The 25,214-nt window shown below is 36.8% G+C and overlaps 1 protein-coding gene across 1 annotated transcript in view; it reads left to right on the top strand.

Moving 5' to 3' along the window:
• Window positions 1-24,853, top strand: part of LOC139720596 (A-type potassium channel modulatory protein DPP6-like) — a gene marked incomplete at its 3' end in the record, with an annotated part of 288,877 nt that extends 264,024 nt beyond the window's left edge. The window contains exons 4-18 of the mRNA XM_071631951.1: window positions 9,713-9,805; window positions 11,219-11,313; window positions 12,853-12,980; window positions 14,163-14,250; window positions 15,011-15,131; window positions 16,564-16,694; window positions 17,412-17,533; window positions 18,374-18,536; window positions 19,401-19,508; window positions 20,135-20,271; window positions 20,851-21,067; window positions 22,159-22,305; window positions 23,154-23,323; window positions 24,343-24,400; window positions 24,760-24,853. Of these exons, the coding sequence (XP_071488052.1) occupies window positions 9,713-9,805; window positions 11,219-11,313; window positions 12,853-12,980; window positions 14,163-14,250; window positions 15,011-15,131; window positions 16,564-16,694; window positions 17,412-17,533; window positions 18,374-18,536; window positions 19,401-19,508; window positions 20,135-20,271; window positions 20,851-21,067; window positions 22,159-22,305; window positions 23,154-23,323; window positions 24,343-24,400; window positions 24,760-24,853 (1,872 nt within the window). The remainder of the gene's footprint in view (window positions 1-9,712; window positions 9,806-11,218; window positions 11,314-12,852; window positions 12,981-14,162; window positions 14,251-15,010; window positions 15,132-16,563; window positions 16,695-17,411; window positions 17,534-18,373; window positions 18,537-19,400; window positions 19,509-20,134; window positions 20,272-20,850; window positions 21,068-22,158; window positions 22,306-23,153; window positions 23,324-24,342; window positions 24,401-24,759) is intronic.
• Window positions 24,854-25,214: the final 361 nt, after the last annotated feature.

Below are 25,214 nucleotides of genomic sequence, written 5' to 3'. Positions count from 1 at the left end.
GTTCTACTTTATTCATGAGCGGAAAATACTCGCTTTATTGATGTTTATATTTGCATTTTGACCAATCATATTCCACCACAGTGTATCATGCACGAGTAATTGTACTTTTTCATTGTACTTACTGGGTGTGTGTACTTTCATTACCGTCGCACTCAGTGTTCTGGAAAATTGAATTATTTACTTTTGATATCTGCCATATGCCTAAAATTGTTGCAATGCACTTTTATTTCTGTCTAATTCATTATTTTTTGTTTAAGTCATTATCCAGTAGTAGTCCCTATAACATTCTTAGATTGGCAACAGAGCAAAATAGCATTTCTAATGTTTCTGATGCACCCTAACCAAAGGGGGGGGGGGGGGGGTCGTGGAATAATGTGCATCCAAAACAAATAGAGAAGGACGGTGTTTCTACTCGCCTGTGATAAATTTGTGGAGTCATTTCTGTGTACAGTTCCCCGACAACGGTAAGCTCGCAAGAAAATCAATCACTATGACAAGAGCGGAGAGGTTCGGTCCACATCATTTTTCCGACCGAAATGAAATGCCAGCATGACCAGCTCTCGAATAGGGACATCGATCAAGGCAGTGGTCGTCGATTGATCCCATTTATTGCATACAGAGATGATTAATGAGACAACGCATTTTTCTCCGTGCCGTCAGGATCCAACCGACAAACACTTTTCCACCATTTCGGCACTGAATAGCCGCCGTTTGATATATTACGGCGGAGAAGAGGCAGGGTGTTCAAAGGTCAGGATTATACTCTGATAGTTCTACTTCAAATATCATACAAAATGATAACAAGTTTAGATCGTAATAGGTTGCCTTCTACACATGAATCTTGAAGAAAACGAATGAGCTGCACCATACGTACACTTTGTATGTTTTGTCATATACCTTAAGATGCAGGGCATTGTTGAATGATACTGGAGATGGGCAGATAATTAGTGGCTTGGATTACAGGCATGTATTGTTTCAAAAACTCTTTTGGGGTTTATGCTGATGCTGTAAAGCTTTTATGCATGCTTCCTCAATAAGGGTTACTGACAGTGAAACAATAGGAGGTACACCAGTCCTGCATTCATTATGAACTGAGCTGGGAATCAATAGGTATTAATTGAAATGATAATTGAAATGATAATTGACATAAATCATTAAATTCCATTAATTGGATAAGTTTTTATTGAATTATAAATTTATATTTAGAATCATCAAGGCATGAGATTCATCTGTTTGTCATTTACAAGCAATTAAGGTGTTAAAATCATAGTTTTAGCAGCAGCAAATTACTTAATGAACTTGTCAGAAAAGACATCTTGAGGTTTCTTCAAATTAACCCGTTCCGTACGGGAACCTGGTGACCTGCATGTTAAGTCTTTGGGCATTTCAGAATTCAGTATGGAATGGGTTAAACTATGAGGACATCAGAAGAGTTATAAGTCTCATTTGCACAAGACAAAGGAGCTGTTGATTTGGGTTCAAATACTTTTCAACTCTGACCTACACACGTTTGTCAAAGAGTGCATCTTCATAAAACTTTTATTCAATACTTTGATGCCAAAAGTGGATGAGAAGGATGGCTGTCAAATGATCAAGCTGGTAGCTTTTAAGGTGGGTGTGCTTTTTTGTCTTTGGCAGTGTAATGATCAGAAACTATTTTAAATACTGTATATGCCATATATTTTGCGAGTCTAAATTTTCGTGAATCCAGAATTCCCGACGATTTCGCGAGTGGTTAAATTCGTGATTGTGGAGTGCTGTACTGAACAGAGATAATGTACATGCGTACGTCACATCCACATTGTGATCAGAGTCAATATTTTTGCGTGTCTTTAATTTCACGAATAGCACCTAACTCGCAAAATTCGCGAAAATAAAAACCTCGCGAAATATTCGGCATATACAGTACTTGATCGCAAAATGAGTTAACTCCATTCTTATCATTTTGAGATATTTGTAATTAAACCTACTAAAAACCAATGAAAATAATAAACTATGGGATATTTGTTATCATAACTTGAAGAATAATTAATTGTTTTGCAACAAGTGATATATCACTGGAAAGGTTTTATTTTGCTCTATTTGACGATGGACGTAATTTATAATGTTTAAAGATGGCACTTAAACTGATAAAAATGCAATCAAATTCATGATTTCTTCAACCCTCTACAGGATGTGCATTTCAACATTAGATACATCGCAAAGGGAATATCATTCAAAGAAAATCATTTTTAGCTTATTGGTCCTCTCTACAGCAGCATTCCCTTTTCTCCACATGTCTCCATTGTAATAACCCAGTTTGATATTTGAGGCAGATGATGTATGAACATCTAGATGTCCCCTTTTGCACTATTTCTGCGAACATGTTGATATATATATGGCGCGTTACTCAAGAGAATCAAATTGACCTAACTCTGCCTTATGGTAAGGCAGGTGCTTTGCTGCCAGGCTAGAAATAACTAGATTTTGGGAAATGTCAATTTAATTATCATGACGATGGCAGGAATATATACATATATTTTAGAAGATATATCACGCAAATGGCCTACCTTTGAAATGACCCAATTTATACAAATTGAGTTGATGGTTTTGAGGCTTGCCAGGGTGTTTGTGTGTATATCTGTTTGTACATAAAGTGTGTTTGTAAGTCCGTCTGATATCCCGGTGTGTGACTTCCCGTCTTGGATATTTTAGTGGATGTCTTGCATGATAGGCAGTTTGTAATGACAACACTCTGGCCTTCAATTTCCATCATTTGGAATTGATCTAGAATGCTTGGAACCAGTATAATGCAGGCATTTAAAATTTCACATTGTCCTTTTGCTCTCCATAAATGATGCCACCCTCGCAGTATCACCAAAAGACATGACAGACACACATTTTTTTTCTCCCCAATATCAATATTGTTTCCCATTCTTCAACAACATCATACTGCAAGATTCTTCACAGAAGTGGAGATGCTTCCCACTATATGAGACACAGAATATCAAGAACGGAATAATGTGGGGCTTGACATGGCAGTTGCACCCTCGGTGTCAAAAGACCGGTGGCTGCTCTTGACTCTTAAAGAGGGAAGAATGGAGGGTAATGCTTAGCCTATCACTTTAACCCTTTCTGTGCCAGGAACTGTGGACAATGTGTACAATGCTATGAGGTTTTCTGTGTCAGTCAGCACTCACAGCACACAGAGGTTTAAATGAGGCAGAGTGGAGGGTAATGCATGAACCTGTCACTAAGTCCTCGTGTAAAGGAAGAGTTGGTTTCTCCCTCTGCCATTAGACCGACTGCATCCGTCTTGAGTGTGCCGTGTGGTAGTTGATCTGGGCAGCGCTCGGAGATAATATTCCGTAATCAATCTCGGGTTGTCCCACTTGCTCATTCGTTCACTGTGACACCCAGGCTTCCAGAGCTGTTTGCAGGCTGCTGTACGCGTGTGAATGGGACCATCCACATGTCAAAATCTGCAACCAATATCGTGGTTGTCTTCAAAATATGCAGTGCAGATACACTTAACTTCCATGTTGGAAGATCACACTGGGTCGTGTAACCAATCAAATCAGCAAACATCAATTCTGTGATTTAGTCTGTGTCTTTCTGTCATAATGTTTATTATTCATTGTTAGGGTTTTTGAATTTATAGTAAAACATCCTTTTTGATTTAAGCCCCGTGTTGTTGCTGTATAATTATTTGTTTCAGTTGCTACTTTATCAAAATCCTCTTAATTGCTTAATTTGTCATTGATTCTTAAAAGTTTGCTACTTATTTTTCTAAGACTAATATTCCATGTCTTCTCTCAAATTTACAAATTTATGATAAATTTCTCTCTGCTTTTGTACAGGTTTAATTAGTTCAACCAGTTCCAAAAGATAAAAGATGTGGAGTAAAATTCAGGAGAGTCAGTTTACAATGATAAGAAGATAAAATCTGCCGCAAAATTCCCCAGGATATCATGAATTAGATGTCTTCTGTGGCAGAAATTTCTGAAGGTAGCTTTATAAATACAATGACCAAGGGCTGAAGTAATTTATTTTATGGCTATATATGTTTCTGCCTAAAAACAAGTGGAACAGAAATGAGATTTGATGTAATGTAGAACTCCAGGTATACCCCATTGACAATAAGATGTATTTTGACAAACATGAGCGTATTTGTTTCACTTTGTTTTTTAGTGTGTGTGTGTGTGTGTGTTTTAGACTTCAAGTTTTGTTCTGTGAGGAAAATGACACACTGGTTGAAATGACAAAGGTTGAGTTTTCTTGCAATAAATGATTCAGCAGTTTACTCAGCAATGTGGAGTCTTACATCATATTGGAATGTCCGTATTCAATATCCGTGATACTTTTAGATGACAGTTATATTATAAGAATGCATTTGTTTCCAATCAAAAATTCAGATGTAATAATTTAACATGTCTTTCTTCTTTCACATCATAATTGTCATTTAAGATACTCATGCAATATGGAAAAGTGATATAAATGTCAGCATCACTTAGATGATTTTTAGATGGTCAAATTTTGTTTACGCCTAGACAGTTATTATTTATTTATTAAATGTTATTATGCCATAATCATGCTTAGAAAATGACATGTAAAGTAATACACTGCTTTATTTGTGATCATGAAATCTAACCATGTAGTAGCAATTAGATTAGAACCAGTACAAGGAAGATGTTTAGTTGCTTATATGCGATGATATTAATTTGTTCATTGCTTGCGCTTTTTATTTTCATGTCCAATGCTGCCCTCTTATTGAAAATTTGTGTTTTATTACAGGACAAATCATCTACACTTGCAAACCTTTTTCTTTGTATTTATTCTCAGTTACAGCATTTTGTGCCACCCTAACATCCCCCCCCCCCAAAAGAAAAAAGAATAATATGTAAATGCCTGATTGATGAAAAAACCATCAAGTGCATGCTTCGGGGAAATCCTAAGTACTTCGAAGCTTGTTGAGCACATAATGGGAAAGCTTTACGATGTGGGAAAGTATGCATTGTCATAAAATGGTAATTGAGGACCCTAGAGTTTTGCACAAAGTTCACGCTTTTAACTTGTTATTTTTCTCCTCTTGCATTAAGTTCTATGTCAATCTAGCTTTTTCAATGAATTTTATTTGCAGTTTGATGTGTTTTACAGGAATGTATAGATGAGCAATTGTTTAAAAAAAAGACTACTGTGAACGCATGTGAAAAATCAGTCAGTAAAGATGGTCCATACTCTAAACAGACTTTATGACAATGAATGTTTGCTTTTTTTTCAGTTGATAATAGACAAAAATTTGCTGATCGATTAGTCCATTTATTCTACTGAATTACTCATTTCGAATCAAAATAGCTTTTCTCTAGTAATGAGGAAAATTAGATCATAAATTCATTAGATGTGTGATAGCTTTCATCAACATCTAGTCAGATATGAAATAAAATGCTTTTGCTCCATTCTAGCATTTGTTATTATTGTTCCTTGCATCCTCCTTTCCCCATGCTTATGTTGAGATATATATAAATTGTCTGCTTGCAGATCGTTCAGCCAAACAAATGGATTTCGTTGAAACTATATCTCCGCTTCCATGGTGTATCACAACATGCTTATCTGTATATTACTCAACAGAATGATATGGAACCGGGTCTTAACTCCTTTTTTTTTACTCCTTGACCATTTCTCATTTCTTTCACCCCGCTACGTGACATTCCATGATGTTATATTGCTGATTCCCGTCCCTGTTACATCATGTCTCGCTCACACACATATGTGGAAGTAAGTATGGCAAGCCACTTGAGCAAGAGTTGAAGCATTCAATAACTAATATCAATAATGATTTTTAATTTCATTCTCACATGCTTTATTCACCACTGCACATATTGCACTTTAAAAGAAATATCAACTTGTAAGCCACAGCCAATAATCACAATTCATTATTTTCTGTAACATTCTAATTCTTGTCAGTTTTCTTCTTGCATCAAAATTCATGTGTCTATTGTAATGTTGCCTTATTTCTAAACTCGTTCTTGACTGCAAAGTGATAACATTGTAATTTTGTAGCAGCATTGTATTTTCACCTAGGAAACCTAATGTTTATATGTAAACAAACTCTGTGTATCTGTTGCTAGATGTAGCCAAACATCGGAGTAATGATTCTCGCTGTTTTTTAATGCAATGCAGCATCAGGCATATTTTTCAATTCATTTTAATTCAATTCCTTTATAACCATATCGTCGAACACAAAAGCCCTCTCTCTTTGAACGTGGCTGTGATGAGCAATGGCCACGTTTGGCCAGGTACTAATCGCCGAGGCAGCAAACAGTGAGATAAATGAATGCAAATGAGGAGTCAATAGATTCTCTAGCAGTTTGTAGGCATTGGGCTGTCCAATCAATTATGCAAATTGCAAGGAGTATTGGAATATGGTATTGATCTTTTTTCCCTAGAGTGGCTTTCAATGATCTCAAAGAATAAAAACAGCTACAAGAAATAATTGTGCCTCCTGATACTCTAGTATTTTTTTTTTCTAAGGGGGATGGGGCAATGATAAAATTCGATCAAGGAAATTTCTTTGTTCAACACATCCAGAGCAGGATGATGGAAAATGATTGTCTGTTATTTGAATTTTTTTCTAAAAAAAAAAAATCAACAACAAATGAACAAAACAGAACATCTAGTGATACATTTATTTGATGAGAATTCAGGGATGCGTACTTAACATTTTTTTGGTAACTTGATGGATTCAATGTAGATCAAGGAAATATGTCCTGAAATACTAATTTGTACTGTGAATGCCTCACTTAATCTGTATATGAAATATCTAAAACTCAATACAGTGCAGAGCAGGGACTTTTATGTTAGTAAATTTCTGTAAACTCACACAGTTTCAAAAAGAAAAGTAAATTTCAGGGCATGCTGCTTTTAAAACCTGCACATTTGCTCTCCCCTAACATACTGATGTCTTTTCGTTATCTGTCTAATTTTCCTTAATTCCTTCCTGTCAAATTCACTTTCTCTTTGTTATTTCCCTATTTGTCTATATCTCCATTGAATTTATCCTTTCCTTTGCATCGTTTTCTTTCTGATTTTATGTTTGAATGTGGTATTTGCTTGTTTCTTTTCAATTTTGTTTGCCATCTTGTCCCACTGATGCATTTAAAATAACAAATCTTTAATATTCAGTCGTGGTTTTCCTGTTTTACAGTTTACTAACATTGAATTTATCACCGGTGCAGTAAGTTGAGAGACTGATATATATAAAAAAAATTACTAGATACATGTATGTGCAGTTTTTCATGCACTTTGGTTTTCAGAAATTGTCCATTTGGTGAAGGAAAGGAATACAGCTGTCTGGTTACAACTGCGAGAAAATCAATCAATTATAAAATTGTCATAAATGCAACTACCAACCCTGATGAATATTCCTTTCCTTGTACGCTTTGAAGTGATGCATTTTATCACATCATCTGTTGAGAAATGATTGGACATTCGTGACACTTTTCACTGCCGTCAACAGATTGTTGTTATTCTCAGCCGACAATTCCCTCTTAAGAAATAAGAAACTCATTCATAACAACTCCAAAAAGAGAGTTATCAAAGCAGTTATGAATTACCCATGCTCTGTGAAGGATAGGTTTGAGTGCAGAAAATTATATGTTTGTATGTTTTATCAGGATTAGTAGATGTCCAGATGTGTGTTATAGATTTAGGTTATTGTAGGCAGGTTTTCAAATAGTTCACTTTCCTGATGTTCCTCTCTCTTTTGTTTGTATGTGCACAAAAATTGACAGTCCTTATACCCTATTTGTTTTTCCTGAGTAGCATGTCAAATCTATGATGAGTACCGTTATATATCTTGATGTCATGCATACTAAACATATCCATTTAAGTACAAGAGTGCAGAAATATGACAAATGACATTATTTGGTAATTATTGAAAATTCACTTCCAATTTCTTCCCTGATCTTTGTAATTTGTCAGTGTCAAATTTCCTTTAATATGAAATGAAATATAAATTTTTGATATGTTGGAATTACATGTACATTGGCCCAAGAACCAAATTTAATGATCCCCGAATATTCAAGAAACAAGAAATAAAGAGTTTGACCACTGTGTCAATTGTTGCATGTACAACTGTAGATACATAATCATGAATTATACTTGTAAAGTCCAGTGAATAGGACAGTCACATTGATTTGTTTCCTATCAATTTTCATAGCCTATTTGGTTAAGAAAAGATTGAAATTCAGATGATAAAAAGGCAGTGTATCCTTTAGAGTAAGGCTTGACATCATTATATCTGCCAGTGTGTGATCAAACATTGCACTGAGATAACCATGCACGTCTTCTCCTACACAGTATATGTTTTCATATATAGAATATATGATGTATAGTAACAGAGATGAAAAAGAAATAATATCTCTGTGAAGTATACTATGATATCTACTCCATTTATGTGATCTTATATGCCTTTTATTTGATTAGAGCTTTCAAAATAATATCCTTATTGATATAAGACACTGTTTCACAAAACCAATAAAAAAGAAAATGGCCTAATGTTGATTTGTGTTTTTAGTTGAGGGCAGATTCTAAATTAGCAGAAGCTAAGCCTTAAAATGTGTAACTCAATACAAATGGAATTTCCTAACTCATCGAAATAATGGAAATAAAGTGTACCCTCTAGAGAAGTGTTTGTGGAAAAAAAAGAGGCTTTGGATTTTGGGGTCTACTCAAGTGCTTAATCTCACCCAGCGGTGCTCTGTATAATGAATGGGGCCAAAAATAGGATGTAAATCTCCATAGCAACTACTATATAGGGATTAATTCTGGCTTTTAATTAAATTGCATCATCATTTCAAAAGTTATCAGAGTTGAAAGTGAAGAGTGTTTGGAAAAAAAAAGAAATGAAAGGGACCTCCCAGACTTGCCCAATCACATGCACTTTTGTAGAAAAAGTTGTTCTCGAGAAACTAAAAAAAAAAAACCTTTCACATTCCTGTAGTGATCATTACCCATAGAAGTAAATAGAATAATTGCTTTTTCACAAAATATAGCAAAGGAAAATTTAACTAGGTTAATCCATTTCCCCCATTTTGTGTTCTCATGTAGAATCAAGTTGTGCCATGTTTTGCTGGTTTTGTGATGCACAGTGACATATGTGCCACTGATGTTACCCCTTAAGAAATAATATGTTTAGGCACTTATACTGTTTATTTTGTCCCCATATATGCAAAGTGGTAACTTTCATCATTGCTTTACTTATTGGCCTGCTGGCATTGGCCACTAGGAAAACAGTAGACAATAGAACTGAAGAATAAAAAGACGGGTATACGTTAGTGCTACTGAAATATCTTCTAGTGTCTAGTTGAGTCAAGGGACAGCACTTGATAGCTTTTTTATGTGTATAAAACAAATTCACTGCTCGGTGCAAAATTGCCTCAGGGATTCTTGGTAGTAAATCGAAAGTGCCTTTAATACCAGCTATACATCAAGCATCGCCAATATTACGACTCACAACGTTGTGGCCTTTATTACATGTTGTCATGACGACACGGCTTCACCCACTCGGTGAGAGCTGCCTCTTCACGGTCGTAAAGGAGTCCTTACCCTTGGGTCAAATTTAAAATGTACATGTGCTGTCGAGTCGAGTCCATTTTAACATAATCAGCAGTGCTTTGCCGCCCTCTAGAGTCTGGGGTCTAACGTGGATTTTCAAACTCTATCCTATCCCCAGGTGCAGAGGAACATGTGTTTGAAAAGTTCACCTTCGATGACATCTTCGACGAACAGTACAAGCCACAGTATTTCGATGCTGTATGGTTCTCAGGTAGATTACCGTGGTCATTTTATTTGCGTACTTGTTCTCATAATACTCAACCCTGTCCCGCTGAACAATCCTAATTTCTGTAAAGCAGCTGATTCTAAGATTTTAAGAATTGCTCAGTGAAATCCATCAGAAGATTAGGACTATAATTATGACTTTCTTATAATTCTACAAGACATCATGTAGTAGAACCTGTGTGCTTTTGTGACTGTCATGTTTGTTTTGTGAGTTGATCGATCAAGATCGCATGGAGTGTGTGGAATAAGCCGTAAATTTAGTGCTGGGCCATTCTCATCAGCTAAAGAAAATTCATCCAGTGACTTGAAAGTAGGCTATAGCATGTCAGATGTAATGAAAATGAGTTATGTAAATAATAATTCTGAGTGCCAATGGGAAAAGAAGTGACAAAATAATCAACTCAATGAACAGAAACAGCATATCAAGGATGGTTTGTGCAATTTGGATAATTTTTTGGAGTAATTATTGGGAATATGAACAAGATTATCTGAAATTCAAATTTCAATTATTCTGTATCCCTGATTGTTGAACATGTGTCATCTTTCATCATATCACTTTGGCATTGTCAGCATTATTGCTGTATCATAAAAAACAAATACTCATGAAACAGAGGAAACTTTTTTTATTTTCTTTATTTTTCTAAGGACCCTATTCAAAGGATATCTATAGGTAAATGTTTTCATTTGCCTCTCAGGAGCTCAGGAAGAAAAATAAAGTCAATCAATTCAAACATTCAAGAATGATGGCACAATGACATTACATTTTCCCGTACACTTATCTCTTGTGAGGGACTGATGATAGTAAACCCATAGCTGACAAATATTACTACAGTGCACATTGCTGAATCCAGTGGTATCCGTGATTGATGACTTCCCAAAGATTCAGTCAGGTGTAACTTTCTGTCTTGCCGTGCAATTTGTAGAGATTGTTTCCGTAGCCTGCTGTTTTTGCAATTATTCGGGAGCAAATTTCTCTCGCAGCGTGGTGCCCTTTTCGACAGTAATCATTTTGAGTAGCAGAGGAGCAGTGCCGATGCTGTTAATCCTGCTCTTAGCAAAATGTCATCACGTTCTATAGGTTAATGAATGATGTGGAGCATTTGGGATGCTGCTTTGAATGACTCAGAATCTGTAGACAGTTCCAGAGGCATATTAGCTCAGAGATGTATGGATATTTCCTTACGATGTGACGTTAATTTGTCACAGACCACAAATCCTCAAATTTAGCAGAAAAAAAAAATCTGAGTAGCGATGCAAGGAGAAATTGCATTGTACCTGTATTTTGATACACAGACAAAAAAAAAGCATTTTGTGTAAAGAGAATTACCGCAATTTAACTTCCAAAGTAGGCATGGTTGAGCAGGTAACAGTCTCCACGATGTATTTCTCATGTCTGCAGAAAATGAGTACATTATGCGGGACTCCACCAACAATATTGTCGCTGTCGATATCTCCGGCAACAAGTCAAGCATCCTCATCACGAACAGGACGATGGTAAACACCCTCATTTCTTCCCACTCTTTGATCGCATGCCCATTACCAACTTGGCCTAAAGTGGTTGTGTTAGGGCATAAACAGGGCCCCATTTCCTTAAAAAAAAAAATGATATGATAGCAACTCTTGCTGGAATGGCAATTGTCATAGTAACGACAAGAAGCCAGCTTCCTGATTTGCTGTTGCTATGGGAAGTTGCCATTCCAGCAAGAGTTGCTATCCTAACATCTTTTATGAAATGGGACCCTGGAGTGAGTTTTTTCATCATAGAATGACAGATTCAGTCAAAATGGGTTTGTCTAGATGGTGCAAACATGACTTGTAACCAAATGAAAATGTTCATAACTTCAACATATGTCAGTTTTAGGCATGATGAGAACACCTTGTCTAAACTTCAGCTCACCGTTTTGAATGTTTACATAAGAAACAGGAACTATGTTTTTGATACATAACAACAGCAAAATGATACCCTTCATCAAATATCATAAGGATCACATCTGAAGGTTTGTAGCTACACTACTAGATTGTTTGCTCAGAATATTAGAGTAGTAAAGCAGTGTTGTATTTAGGTTTGTTTTAGACAGACTGGATTCCTAATTTGACACATTTGGTATGTCAATTTTTGATATATATGATATCATATCTTTCTCTAATTTTGTCTTTCTACATTAACATCTTGTCAGAGTATCTGTGACGCTAAGGTCTGAAGGTAGACAGAAATTACTCTACTTGAATGGGATATGTGTTTTCATTGGTATCTATTTGCATATATTTGTTTTGTTCATTTCATTGCCAATATGTCACAATTCTTATGTAGCAATATTCAGATCTGAGAGATATATCCTCTTCATTTGAAAGAATCTCTTGAATTGAGCAATGTTTAATGTATTCAAAGCATTCCTTGTGTCACAAATAGTAATTGCTTGTATTTTGTATTATCTCTGAAACATATATTAAAAATGAAATATATAAATGGAATATATGAGTGAAATATATAAATGAAATATATAAATTAGATATATAAATGAAATATATAGATGAAATATATAAATTAGATATATAAATGAAATATATAGATGAAATATATGACTGAAAGATACAATATAATTATACCATTATTGAGGTGTGATTTTTCTTCAATTTGTCTCCCTTTACAAATGATATTTGTCAGATCGCAACTGCTGGTCTGTAATTTAACAGGCATGTTGGAATAAAGGAATCGTGGAACTAGAGCCTGTCATCTACTGCTTTCTGGGCAGCGACACTACCACCAGCCAATACCATTATTGGCTGTAAATTTTCTGTATGCGCGCAACCACAATATTTTGTGAGCTGTCTCCAAACAGCCTATATAGTTTGTTTAATACAGTGGAAGCCATGAGAAATAGCATCATCATTTCAGGCCAGCATAACTTTCATTTTTGAATGCTTAGCCCTTTTTGCCAGCTATGCAAAGAAAAATTTGAAGAAAAGGTTTGAATTTGTAGCAAATTTCAGTCTGTGACCTGACCTGACTTTTAACCTTTAACCTTTGTACAGGATGAAGAAGGCATCATCAGGGTGTGGGTGAATGCAGACAAGGAACACATCCTGGTATCTACCCAGGAGAGGAAACTCTACCGCTCCAGCTTCGAAGCCATCTACAAGATTTATGAAGTCTCCACAAAGTAAGCCCCAGCACAGTCTCTGTACCTGCACTGTAGAGTATGTCCCCCCAAAAATTACTATCAGATTTTTGCATTTATAGATACCAATATGATTAAACTGTCTAAAAGTTACTTCAGGGTCATAAAATATGACATCTTAGCTTTATTTTGCAGAAAATCCCATTCAATTTGATAAAGTAGTCACAGAGAAATGTGGATCATTGTATTAAAAGCATGTCATGGGTCTGATTCTTCCAAATTTAGCACATGGATGTTCTTGGAACTGCATAATGTGTGAACACAATGGACAGAACTTGGAGGGAAGGGATTCCTGACATGCTCTACAAAACTCCTCATTTCTTTGTGACCACTGAAGCAAATTGGATGGGGGTTTCTGTAAGATGTGGATAATAAGTTTCATATAGTTTCATACCCTGAAATTTTGTTTGGATTGATTCACTATTTTTAAAGTAATCATTGCAGAGGGTCCGTTGTAATTTTTTTTTTTTTTTTTTTGGGGGGGGACATACGGTATATGTCAGTGTGATTAACTGGTTCCCCACCAGGCACGCAAATATTCATAGATTTTGTACAACACCCACCAGCATCCCAGTGCCAGTGAATTAATCATGCCACTTTAGTAATGACAACATAAATTAATTTCAAGATGAATAGATTGTTTAGTTACATGTATTCGGTAACTGTACTTGCTGCCATGGCTACAATTTGTTATTCTGATGGTTTGTTGATCCAAAGATGAAGTAAGTTCATAATTCTGAAGGTCCATTAGTCTGTCTCTTCTTTTCATTCTGTCTGTCTGTCTTTCTGTCTGTCTGTCTGTCTGTCTGTCTGTTTGTCTGTCTGACTCTCTCTCTATCTATCCAACTATATATATATATATATATATATATATATATATATATATATATATATACATCTTTTTTATTATTATGTATTTATTTTGTATTGAGAATGAAAATAAGAAATGGTAATGCATTTTAGTGTCCAACAACTTTTAATTGTTACACAAAGTTTTTGACAGGTCACATGTCTTCTTCAGGGTTTTGGTGTATTAAATCATTAGAATGTCTTCTTTTCATCTTTTGCATACTGGATCCAACAGGTGGAATTAAGTGCTTCTTTTGTTTTTATTGTATACACTGCATATATCTCTTTCTTCTCCCACACCTCGACTCATCTCAGATCTATAAGTGGGACTTTGATGCCACCGGGTGTGTCCAGCCCAGTCCACCTGCAGTATGCCACCTGGGCCCCCACCAATACTGCCTTGGTAAGACGTCTATAGACCCAATGGGTGCTGTGATGACCCCCATGTCACTCTCATTCCAGCTTTTGTTGTATCTTGTGCATGCTCTTACCTCATACCTGGCGTCCTCATTTAGACTTTCGCCTTGCAAACTTTCAAACAACACGTAATACTCTGCAGAGCAGCTTAGCTCTTCTCTGGGTCTTGAACCCGTTGAGGATGGGCTGATTTTCTACAACACACATTTCTCATTGACACCTGCCCATATATACTAGGGACTAGTCTTCAACGGGTTAAGCTCTTTATGCATCCATGAAGTTGGCCATAGCTTGCCTATAAGCCAGTGCACTGTCATTCCATTAGATATCCCAACATAGGGAACCAATTTACAGGTGGAACAATGTTATTTCCTTCCAATTAAGATCCTTTTGGAATACAATAAGACATCTACTCTATGCCAAGTGGTATAAAAATCATGTACAATTGTAGTGCACCATACCTCAATTCATCAATGGAGGACAGTTACACGTAGGTCACTTTTTGACCATGATTGTTTCTATTTTTAATTTTTACTCGCATACAATAGTCATTTTGTGGTAGCTTATAGTGCTTACAAGTTGAGGCTGAACTATGAAATGTATACCCTTTTGCAGTTCTTGGTTTTACTATGTTTTCTGGAGTTTTAACATTTTCCAGTGTTTGCATGAATCCGATGTATTAAATTGGAGTCTTGAAAGATCTTCCCACTGTTAAATGTCTTCATTCTCTTACTTTTACTTCTCAGGTTTTTGTGTACCAGAATAATCTGTACTACCAGACTGCAGTGGGCAATGATCCAGTGGCCATCACAGATACTGGTGTAGAGGGACAAATATTTAATGGAGTGCCTGATTGGGTGTATGAAGGTAATAAACCCCCTGTTGACAGAATAGAATCATCCAATATTCCACTCACTGCTCACACCAAAAGAAGCAACCAAAATAGCAAAGAGGGACTTGGAAATTGTAAATACTGGTATGAATTGGGGGAAAATGTTTGATGACTTGCCCAGTTGGTTTGAATTAGATGATACACCCCTCTTTGACAAAATGGAATGTTCCAATCCTCCATTTATCACACATACATTTGTGTATATCAGGAAGGGTCAAAATAGAAAATTGGGGCATGATCATTCATACAACTAGTGAGATGGGAGGGGGGAGATACAAGTAGTGAGTGGAGTGCCTGCTTCACATTATAAGCTGTACTACCCTCCTCAACTGGAATATTCCATTTTCAATTACTGCACATGAAAAGGGGGGGGGGGGCACACCCCCTCTTTATTTTTTGTTGAAACAAAAGAAATAAAAAGAAAAGGGGGGGGGGGGTTGTTACGCCCCCTTTTTGTAAAGGCGCCTCCCCTGTACGGAAATCCTGGATCTGCCCATGTCTGAGTGGGAGTTTGAAGTGAAATAGCCCCTCAGGACAGAATGCACAGTGTTCCTATAGTTTCCAAGCACTGCAAATGTACAAAAAGTGTAGATGCTAAGATCAAAATAGCAAATTGGGTTATGATTGTCGCACAGGCCTACTAAAGTTTGGCATGAAATATGTGATATTGTATGAAGGTTAAAGGGCCCTGGTTGGATTGAGCGCATTGTGCACCCACGATGAACTTTTGGTAGTTTAAGCTTACCATTCCCTCCTCTCCCCCCAACACCCCCCCCCCCCCCACAAGAAAAAAAAAAAAGAGGTGAAATACTTGAGAGCAATGGAAATCTCCATTTTTCAACAGTTTTAGTGAAATTTGACACACACGTACCCTACATAGGTCTTAATGTAGCGAGGTTAAACTATGGCAAAGAGAGAGAGAAAAAAAAAATAGGTCACATAGTCAAAAACATAAATACTTCTTTAGAATATAACAAATATTCAAATTTCATTAGCATACATGTTAGTTTGAAAGTGTTAATGTTAAAGGTGCTGTGTGGAAAAGTGGTAGAAAGTGTTGCCTTGATTGTCAAGGTATATTATGCTGAACAGGACAAAACTGGTGAAGGAATATTAGTTGCTGTCATTGATATTGTGATTTTGTCCGTACATTATTAAAAAAGATTTACTACTTTGTGAGAGTATCCATGGAATTTCAAACTTATCTTTATGTGTGTGTGTGTGTGTGTGTGTGTGTGTGTGTGTGTGTGTGTGTGTGTGTGTGTGTGTGTGTGTGTGTGTATTTGTCTGTCTGTCTGTCTGTTTGTAAAGATTAGTGCAGTATTGATGTATTTGCATGTAACAAATTACTGAAGTATTGATCTGAGGCTAGTCACGTTTCGTCTCTCATTGATTTCTGCATGACAGAGGAGATTCTCGATTCAAACAACGCCATCTACTGGTATGAAGATGGAACTCTTCTGCTCTTTGCCTCCTTCAACGATACCGACGTGCCCAAGGCGTGGTATCCATACTACGACAACAAGGTTTACAGTGAGGTAGGTCTAAAATGATTTTAATTTGATCTTGGTTTGTTTAACATGATTGCTGAAAAAGCAATGAACACTTGCAAGTCGGCAACCATGGAACTGATAGCATTAAGTACCCTCCAAAGGACTAGTCAATGGGGATTAAGTTCTTTGCCTAGGGGCACAACTGCTGCAGCCAGGGGACTTGAACCAGTGACCTAATGATTGATAGTCTGTGGTCTCAACCACTAAGCCTCAACAGCTCCTCTCAAAACAGGGATTTTCTTTCCTACCATAGTTGGTTGTCACTTGATGAGGACGATTGGAAGATGTGCTACTTATGTTAATTTTATCAGTGGTGATATCCATACTGTGATAATCAGATGTACAGTGAAATACACATATGTCAAAAGGTAGTACCGGTATTTTTTGTATGTCTTCCTTTGTTTATGAGAATATTGCTTGAAAAAAAAGTATCACTAGGCTTTTGTGCCAGCAGTTAACTTTAAATTGTAAGCTGGCTCTTCCATTAAACTCCACATACCTGGTAAGAGTAACATTGATTTCATCATTGTGTCCATTCTAATTTCAGGTTGTCAGAGGCATTTCTTTCAGGATTTCCTTAGTTTAATTGATTCATGACAGTTCCTGTGATGATGGCACCAATAAAGATGTTCTTTTGTCATACCTATAAAGCTTGTTTTGATGTAGGGTCCAACACCTCTCTAATCTTCGATTGTATTTCAGGTGAAATACATCAGTTATCCTAAGCCCGGATACACCAACCCAGTGGTCAAACTCTATGTGATGTCAACTAACAACCAGCAGAATTTGGTCCACATAAAGCCTCCTGCTCAGTTCCAGGACCAGTAAGTTCTAGCCCAGTGCCTTGTCTTTGACTCTGTCCTTGTCTTGGCCCACTTATCCTTGTCTGTTCCAAGGACTTTGGACAGTTTGTACAATGCTGTTGGATTTCCTTACCTATTGGTACTCAAATCACAAGTACGGTTGATATGATTATGGGACTGTGCATCACAAAACCAACAAAAGTCACACACACTAATTTTGTGTGAAGACTCAACAAAGATGAAACGGATGAACGTAGTCAATCTTGAGTTTTTCATATTTTCTGAAAGAGCAATTCTTCTTCTACATTATTCGAAAGTTTGGAATCATAAAGCAAATGGGAAATTGTGTTTTTAGCAGTCTTTTGTAACACTTCTTTTTTTTTTTGTAGAATAGTGTGATTTGTTGTTCCGTAGAGTGCCCTTTTCATTTCTTTAAAACCTTTTACACTAGCTCTCATAAGTTCTGAAAGGATGATGCGGCTGCATGAGTTGGCATTAATAATGGACAGAATGGTTTTATTAGGGGTGCTCAATTTCAGCTTACCAATCTGATAATCCCTTTATTGTTGTTGCTATAAAGATAGACATCCTGGTTTTCGTCCCATTCATTCCAGGGAGCACGGCTTGGTAAAAGTAAGCACTTTAATACCATTGGGCCCACCATAGTATTAACTTAGACACTTTCAGCATGTAGAATGCTGCCAGGTAAATGCTTAAGAAAATCAGTTGATTTAGATACCATGATGAAAATGGCACCATGGCATCCATCACAGTGTAATAGTGTGACAAGTGTGGTCCCAAAAGAAGGTTTATACTCGAGGAGGTTCAACAAACTTTCTTGCTCCATCCATCTGCCGCCAGGGATCACTATTTCAAGAGTGCGGTGTGGAAGGACCAGTACCAAGTCACCGTGACGTGGTGGAACCGGCCTCAGAATATTTCCCTCATCACCCTGTGCCAGGTGGACTCGGGAGTCTGCGATGTCAACTACGAGCACCAGACACCAAATGGATGGATCGTGCAGGTCAGAACGACTTTTAGAATCACATAATGATTTTAGTGACAATAAGTGACACATAGTGATTGATGTTAGTGACAATTTCTGCATGAGTAGTTTTCCACACTTGGCAGAGTAAGTTGAATTGAAATCCATGCAATCAAAATACAGTATAATGTAGTATTACGTACAGCAAACAAAAATGTCCACTTTTACAGTAACTTTACCAAGTATCAGAAATGCATATATCTTCTTGTACCTGATGTTCAGAGTAGCGTATCCATCTCGTGGAAGATCAGATAATGTGACACAAAGTGACATTGTATTGATTGATGATATTGATTGGACATAAGGTATGAATAGAGCATGCGCTGATGGGCTTGCAAATTCTTTTGTTATACACTATAATGACAGCCGAATGGGGTCAGCGAAAGTCAAAATCTAGTGAGCTCAGCCTTGACGGCTATGTACACCGTGTATGTCTTCAAACAAGCTTTATAGCAAAACAAGCGCACTGCTACTTAGAGGAAAAAGGTAGATAAGACAAAAATAAACACATTTTGGAGATAGAAGAAGAATAGATGACAGAAGAAACTAATCTTTTGATCAAAGTATTTTTATTTTATTATTATTATTATTATTTTTTTTTTTTTTTGGGGGGGGGGGTCAGCAGAACACAAATAAACATGAATTTAGGCCACAAATGCAGACAGTCTTGTCTACATTTTGGGAATGTGGTGTACCAGGTTTCCGTTAGGATGAGTTAAGATGCACCGTAGCTGCTGATGTTGATTAAGTGTGCAATGTCAAGTCATGAAGCCTACAAACTTCTTTTTTTTTGTTACTTACCAAGGTTTTTGTATACCACATTTTCTTTTCCAACTTTCGTAGAGGGGAGATATCATCTTTGCAGACGGAGGCGAGTCCTACTTCACCATCCTTCCACAAAGGGAGGGTCCAAAGGGAAATTACTATCATATAGCACAGGTCACTTCAAAGGTGAGTTGCCATGCCAACGGTGGAGTAGTAGTGGTGGTGATAGCACCATCATCATCATCATCATCTTTGTTATCGTTATGGTCACCTTAGCTGTTGTTGCTGTTAGACTAGAGCTAAATTCTGAGAACCCAATATCTCTATAAATCTGTTGAATGATGCGTTGACATGAAAATGTTTTCATGCAGGATTATAAAAGACTATTGAGACGTATTATGTATAGAGAATATTGTATAATGTTACATGTTGAAATGTTCCTTATAACTGAAGGATATGGTTAGCAGTCATGGCAACTCGGTTAAAAAAAAAAAACCCATTGCACTCTCAAGAAAATATTAGGGCTCTATTTTTTCCTTTTTTTTTTTCTTTGATATGTTATAGCATTCCTCTGCTTCTTTCCCTGAGAATTCTGAGCATATGTGAGTAAAATCTGTCACTTGTATCTAATATTTGATCCTTGTAGGCAAGAAAGTGATACCTGCAATTTGTAATCAAATGAGGATTGAAGTCCTCTGTATTGAACTTTGATTTGTTAGAAGTCAAACAAGAAGTGTACAACATCAAGGCAGGTATGACAGCCAAGTGTCGATTGTGATGCAGCCGCTAATTTTTTGTCTCATTCTACCCAGGATGCTGAGGCTGGGGAGGTGACCTTCCTGACCCAAGGTCAATGGGAGGTCACGAGTATCGTGGCCTACAACAAGGATGCCAACACACTCTACTTCCTCAGCACGGAGTTCGGGCCCGGCAACAGGACCATGTTCAGGTAACTTTCAAATAGCTGCTTGTGGCAACTATCTTTAATGGAGACACAATCAGGAATTTGATTAGTTGTATTCAGCACTTAATTATTTGAATAGTTGTACTTTGAGAACATAACTATAAGTTATACACAGAACATAACTAATTCTGGTCATACGTACATTGTAACATAATCATAATCTTAATCATAAAGTGCATCCTCAAGAGCATTTGCATGCTCTAGTACCATATCGTCACTGGAGTGACAAGACCTCATATCTACAAAATGTCAAATGTTCAAGAGAGCCAAAAAACATGGCGGCTAAAGCACTGTGGCGATTTGGAATTATAGCCTTTCCTTTGACATGCCGTGGTGGCTTCATTTTTTTTTTGGAGTATGACAGTTCAGATTTGGACAGGACATTACTTAACCCATTATTTGACCATTAATGCAAAAAAGTCATTTTCACCAAAATTGCAGATACAAGGTTTTGTCACCCCAGCAATGATATGCAATTTACTACAATTCAGTACCTCAACCTCATTTATAATTTATACACTTCTTGCCTCATTCTGTCTCTCTCTTGATTTCTTGCTCTCATAGCCTGAATGTTGCCACTGGCACCAAGTCCTGTATCACGTGTAAGTTGATGAACCAGACCTGCACCTACTTCAGTGCCATGTTCAACAACGAGGCCACGCGCTACTTCCTCCAGTGCCATGGTCCCTGGGTTCCCAAGACAACGCTCCACGCCGTGGATTCCTCAAACTACACCACAGTGCAGGACAATGCGGCTGTGGTTGAAGCGTACAAAGACAAGGTAAATGGCAGTGCGCGTAGTTTTTGTCACGCTCAGAGTAAGACTATGTCATGATCTTGTCGTACTCCACAAATATCGTGTCCCTTAACTCATCAAGTTCCGGGATGGTTCTGTTGCTGAAACTATCGTCTTGTCTGCACTGAATTTGCAACTCTGAATTTTACTACATCTTGGTAAAATTCTTTGCAAACCACAAGTCCTGTAGCAGGGTGCTGCACAACTATTTTTTTAACACTTACCACTTCAGCAGATTTTCAATTTGTTGCAAAACACTTTAAAATTCCCGAACATGGATTTCACATGCCCAAAAAGAAAGTCGATCCAAAAATATAATAAATAATATTTAGAAAATCACTTGTAAATCAAGTGCTTAATAACACACAATCATTTGAATAAACAGCACACATTGATTTGCACAATTAAACATATTAGAGTTACAAACTTGGTTCATTCGAGTGTTGCTGTTGCATTGCATTGGGGCTGCTTCAGGTAAGTGTTGGAAAGTTGCTGAAATGAAATTAAGTTAGTTATGTAGCAACTTGCCTGTAAGGCATACACGTACTAAAGATCGTGAAGAAAATGCCTTGCTGAATAAGACCTTTCACACAAGCTCAAAAAAGAAAACCTTGTGTTGTAATCACAATTTGAATATCAATGTTTGGAATGTGATCTAAATTTGTCTTCCTGCTGAAGTGGACAGAAAAGTCATCGTAATCATCAGTGAAGTCTGGATCACCACCGAAAGCTTACTTTAACCCGTTGAGAACGAGTCCCGAGTATACTTGGGCAGGTGTCTATGGGAAATGCATGTTGTAGCAAAATCAGTCCGTCCTCAGTGGGTTAAAAAGTATGATTTTTGTTTAAACAAGAGTATCAATTCACTGTGAACATTACCCTAAGAAGCGAGGTATTGTTCCGCATAAGATTGTCCAGATATCAACCATCAAGTCGCTGTTCTCTTTAGACTGTATGTGAAGTCATGTACAACATTTACCTCGCCCTAGATTCGTAACTGACAAATCTGTACTATGATAAAAAACAGATGAACAGTATCCTTTACAGAATGCATTTTTGTGCGTCTCTCTTTCAAGGATTATGTCGTCAAGCGATTGTATAAGACAGAGTCCAAAGATGGAAATTACCAGATTCCCATCGAGCTTTTGGTCCCACGAGAAATTGACACGGCGAGAAAGCACCCCCTCATGATCGATGTCTACGGAGGTCCAGGGAGCCAAAACGTAAGAAACCATGGCAACAGTCTTGATCCTCAGTCATCAACAAGGCAAATAGATAGCAAGCATACAACAACAGCAGAAAGTGTATGGAAAAAGAAAAACACAAAAAATATTTGGCACAAAAGTAATTGGCGCAAAGACACATCCACTAGCACAAACTCTGTTGTCAATGTGTGAGGATAAAGATACAAAATGATTAGTACACCTGTGTATAAAACATACTTTTAGTGAATGATGTTCTCTGCTTTTTTTTCTCATTTAAAAAAAAAAGTGTGACAGAACGAGAATGTAATCAAAAGATAACAGCAAAGTACGGTAGGTGATAATAGACAGTGATTTTGGAAAAGGAAAAACTATTGTTTTCATCATGATAAAGGAAAAATGTTTTAAAAGCATACAAGATAACAGTTTATAGGCAAATCACATTTAGCATTTATATGGTATTTTGTTGATTTACTCTTTCAATATTTTGAATTCATTTCAGATACAGTCTAAGTTCAGAGGTCATTCTGATTGAAGTGTCCTGTGGTAGTGAAATGTGGACATACTGTATGTGTGTGTGTAGGTGTGTAGGTGCATGTGTGTGCAGATGTGTGTATGCATGTTTTCAAATTCTTTTGACAAGCTTTACAATTCAGGGAATCTCAATTAAAACCCTATAGTTGACTCTTGCCATCAGAACAGCCTAGACTTTTACCAAATTTGTTTTTGTTTACTCTTTTTCTATGTTTGCTGTCCTGATATTCTTATTTCTGTTTTAGACATCCCCCATTCTCTGGTCAACATTCATGCTTTTTTTGTGTGTTGGTTATCTTGTAATAAAATGCGACATTATTGGTACCTTGTAACAGGTGGACTCAAAGTTCATCCAGGGTTGGTACACCTACCTGATGAGTAACTACCACATCATCGTTGCCAGGATTGATGGGCGGGGCTCAGGCTATAAAGGAGAGAAGATGATGTATGAGTTGTATAGGAGACTGGGATCTGTGGAGATAGAAGACCAGGTCACTGGAACCAAGTAAGGAAAACTATCGTGATATCTCCTGGTTGTCCATTCTCTTCATGCCATAGTTAAAGGGATGGAATAGTATTGGTGGAGATGAGGACTGACATGGGCTTTTAACTTTTTGCGAGATACCAAGAAAGCACTTCCAAAAACAAAGTAAAACAAAGCAATCCTAATAAAAGATGGGTCCCACCTTTTAATAGGATTGCTCTGTTTTAGATATCTCAGCCATTTCACAACCAATTTTTTTTTTTAATCAAATAAACGTTGAATCCCTCTTGGAATTACATACTCTTTCATATTTCATGAGAGGCTTCTTATTATTTCACCAAAGATGTTAGAAACCTCATGAAGGTCTCAACCAAAGCTGTAGAATCACTTTAAATGATTTGGCTGAAGAATGTATTTAATATTCATTTTTTAATCAAATTCCAAGTGTTCACTTCCTTCTCATTCAGTGTAAAAATCTTGAACATGCCTCAAATTTTGAATTGGTAATTTTTCTCAATGTGTTCCATATGACATGCTGAATAGACCTATTCTTTTTATCTAATACAAGATCTCATCTCTTCTATGCTTTACTGCTTCTTGAAAATTCACGGCCAATTTTATAATCAATACAGTGTTAACTCTGTAGCCAGATTGCTTTATGTTTGTGTAGTAGGACAAAAAGCATAAATGGAAAATTTCATAGTGCCAAAATGAGATTTTCAATATTCAACAACCATATCAGGATTTTTTTTTTCTTATGGTTGGCCACATATTATCAATTACTCATCTTTCCAATTTTTTTTCCCAGTTGTCACAGGTTTAATGTATCTATAAACAAAAATTTAAATGGTGATCTTTTGAGGCTTTTGAGACTGTCCTGTTTCTCGGAGGATCTTATCATTAAGTTCTCATTACTACCATGTCTTGTTAATGAATCAAAAAGTAAATTATGATTTGAATATCTGTCCACATGCTTGTAATTTTTACCATGACATGAATAAAGTGTGCATTATTGTGATTTTTCTTCTTTAAATTTTCAGTTTTCTTCTTGAGACTGAGAAGTTCCTTGACTGGAATAAGACTGCTATATGGGGATGGGTGAGTTCATTCTTTCTCTTTTTCCGCATCTTTCAGGAAAGTAATCCTATTTGTACAGCCTTCATTCCTTTCCATGTCAATGCCTTCCTGTTTAGAATCAGCTTATATGTGCAGCTTGAAACAAACAAACAATTTTTACTGGTCCCAGACTGTCGGACCAGTGCCAGTGTGCTGATTTCTATTCAAGGACATGAAGATATATTATATTTTAACAAGCCTCTGGCTTTCCTTGCTTTACATTCCCTGTTATACTTTGTTACATTTTATTCTATCTTTCAAAATGATTTTATTACTGAATAAATGTCTAGATTTAATGGAATTTGATTTTTTTTTTCTGTCTTTTTTTTTTTGTCTCAAAGTCTTATGGTGGCTTTGCATCAACTCTAGCAGCAGCCCACGGCATCTTCAACTGTACGATGGCCGTCGCTCCTGTCACTGATTGGAGATTTTATGGTGAGGATTTTTGTTCTTCAATTTAACCCTATTCTAACTGGGGGTGGGGTCAAATTGACCCCCCCCTTGACATTTCGCGCCACGATTCCGCAACGCGCAAAGATTTTGCCGCGGCGTTTCATGACTTTTTTCATTGAAGTCTCCCGCATATTTTGAGACCAAATTTGCGACGTCCAGGTACACTGTTCTGAAGTTACGCAATGTTTTGGATATGCATGTCAACCCAAAAACAGCTCAAATTCATGATTTTGTGTGCAAATCCAATGCAAATTGTGTTTTTTTGTTTAATTGATATAAATTAGATTATTTCAACTTTCAACCATTGAAATTAATCAATTCTAATGTAGATCAGCTTGGAAAA

The sequence above is a fragment of the Diadema antillarum genome, unplaced genomic scaffold (assembly GCF_040938485.1).
Source record: "Diadema antillarum isolate AM-2024a unplaced genomic scaffold, OU_Dant_1.0 scf00000130, whole genome shotgun sequence".
Classification (NCBI taxonomy): domain Eukaryota; kingdom Metazoa; phylum Echinodermata; class Echinoidea; order Diadematoida; family Diadematidae; genus Diadema; species Diadema antillarum.
Note: the sequence above shows the minus strand (reverse complement) of the source record. Positions and strands in the feature narration are given on the sequence as shown.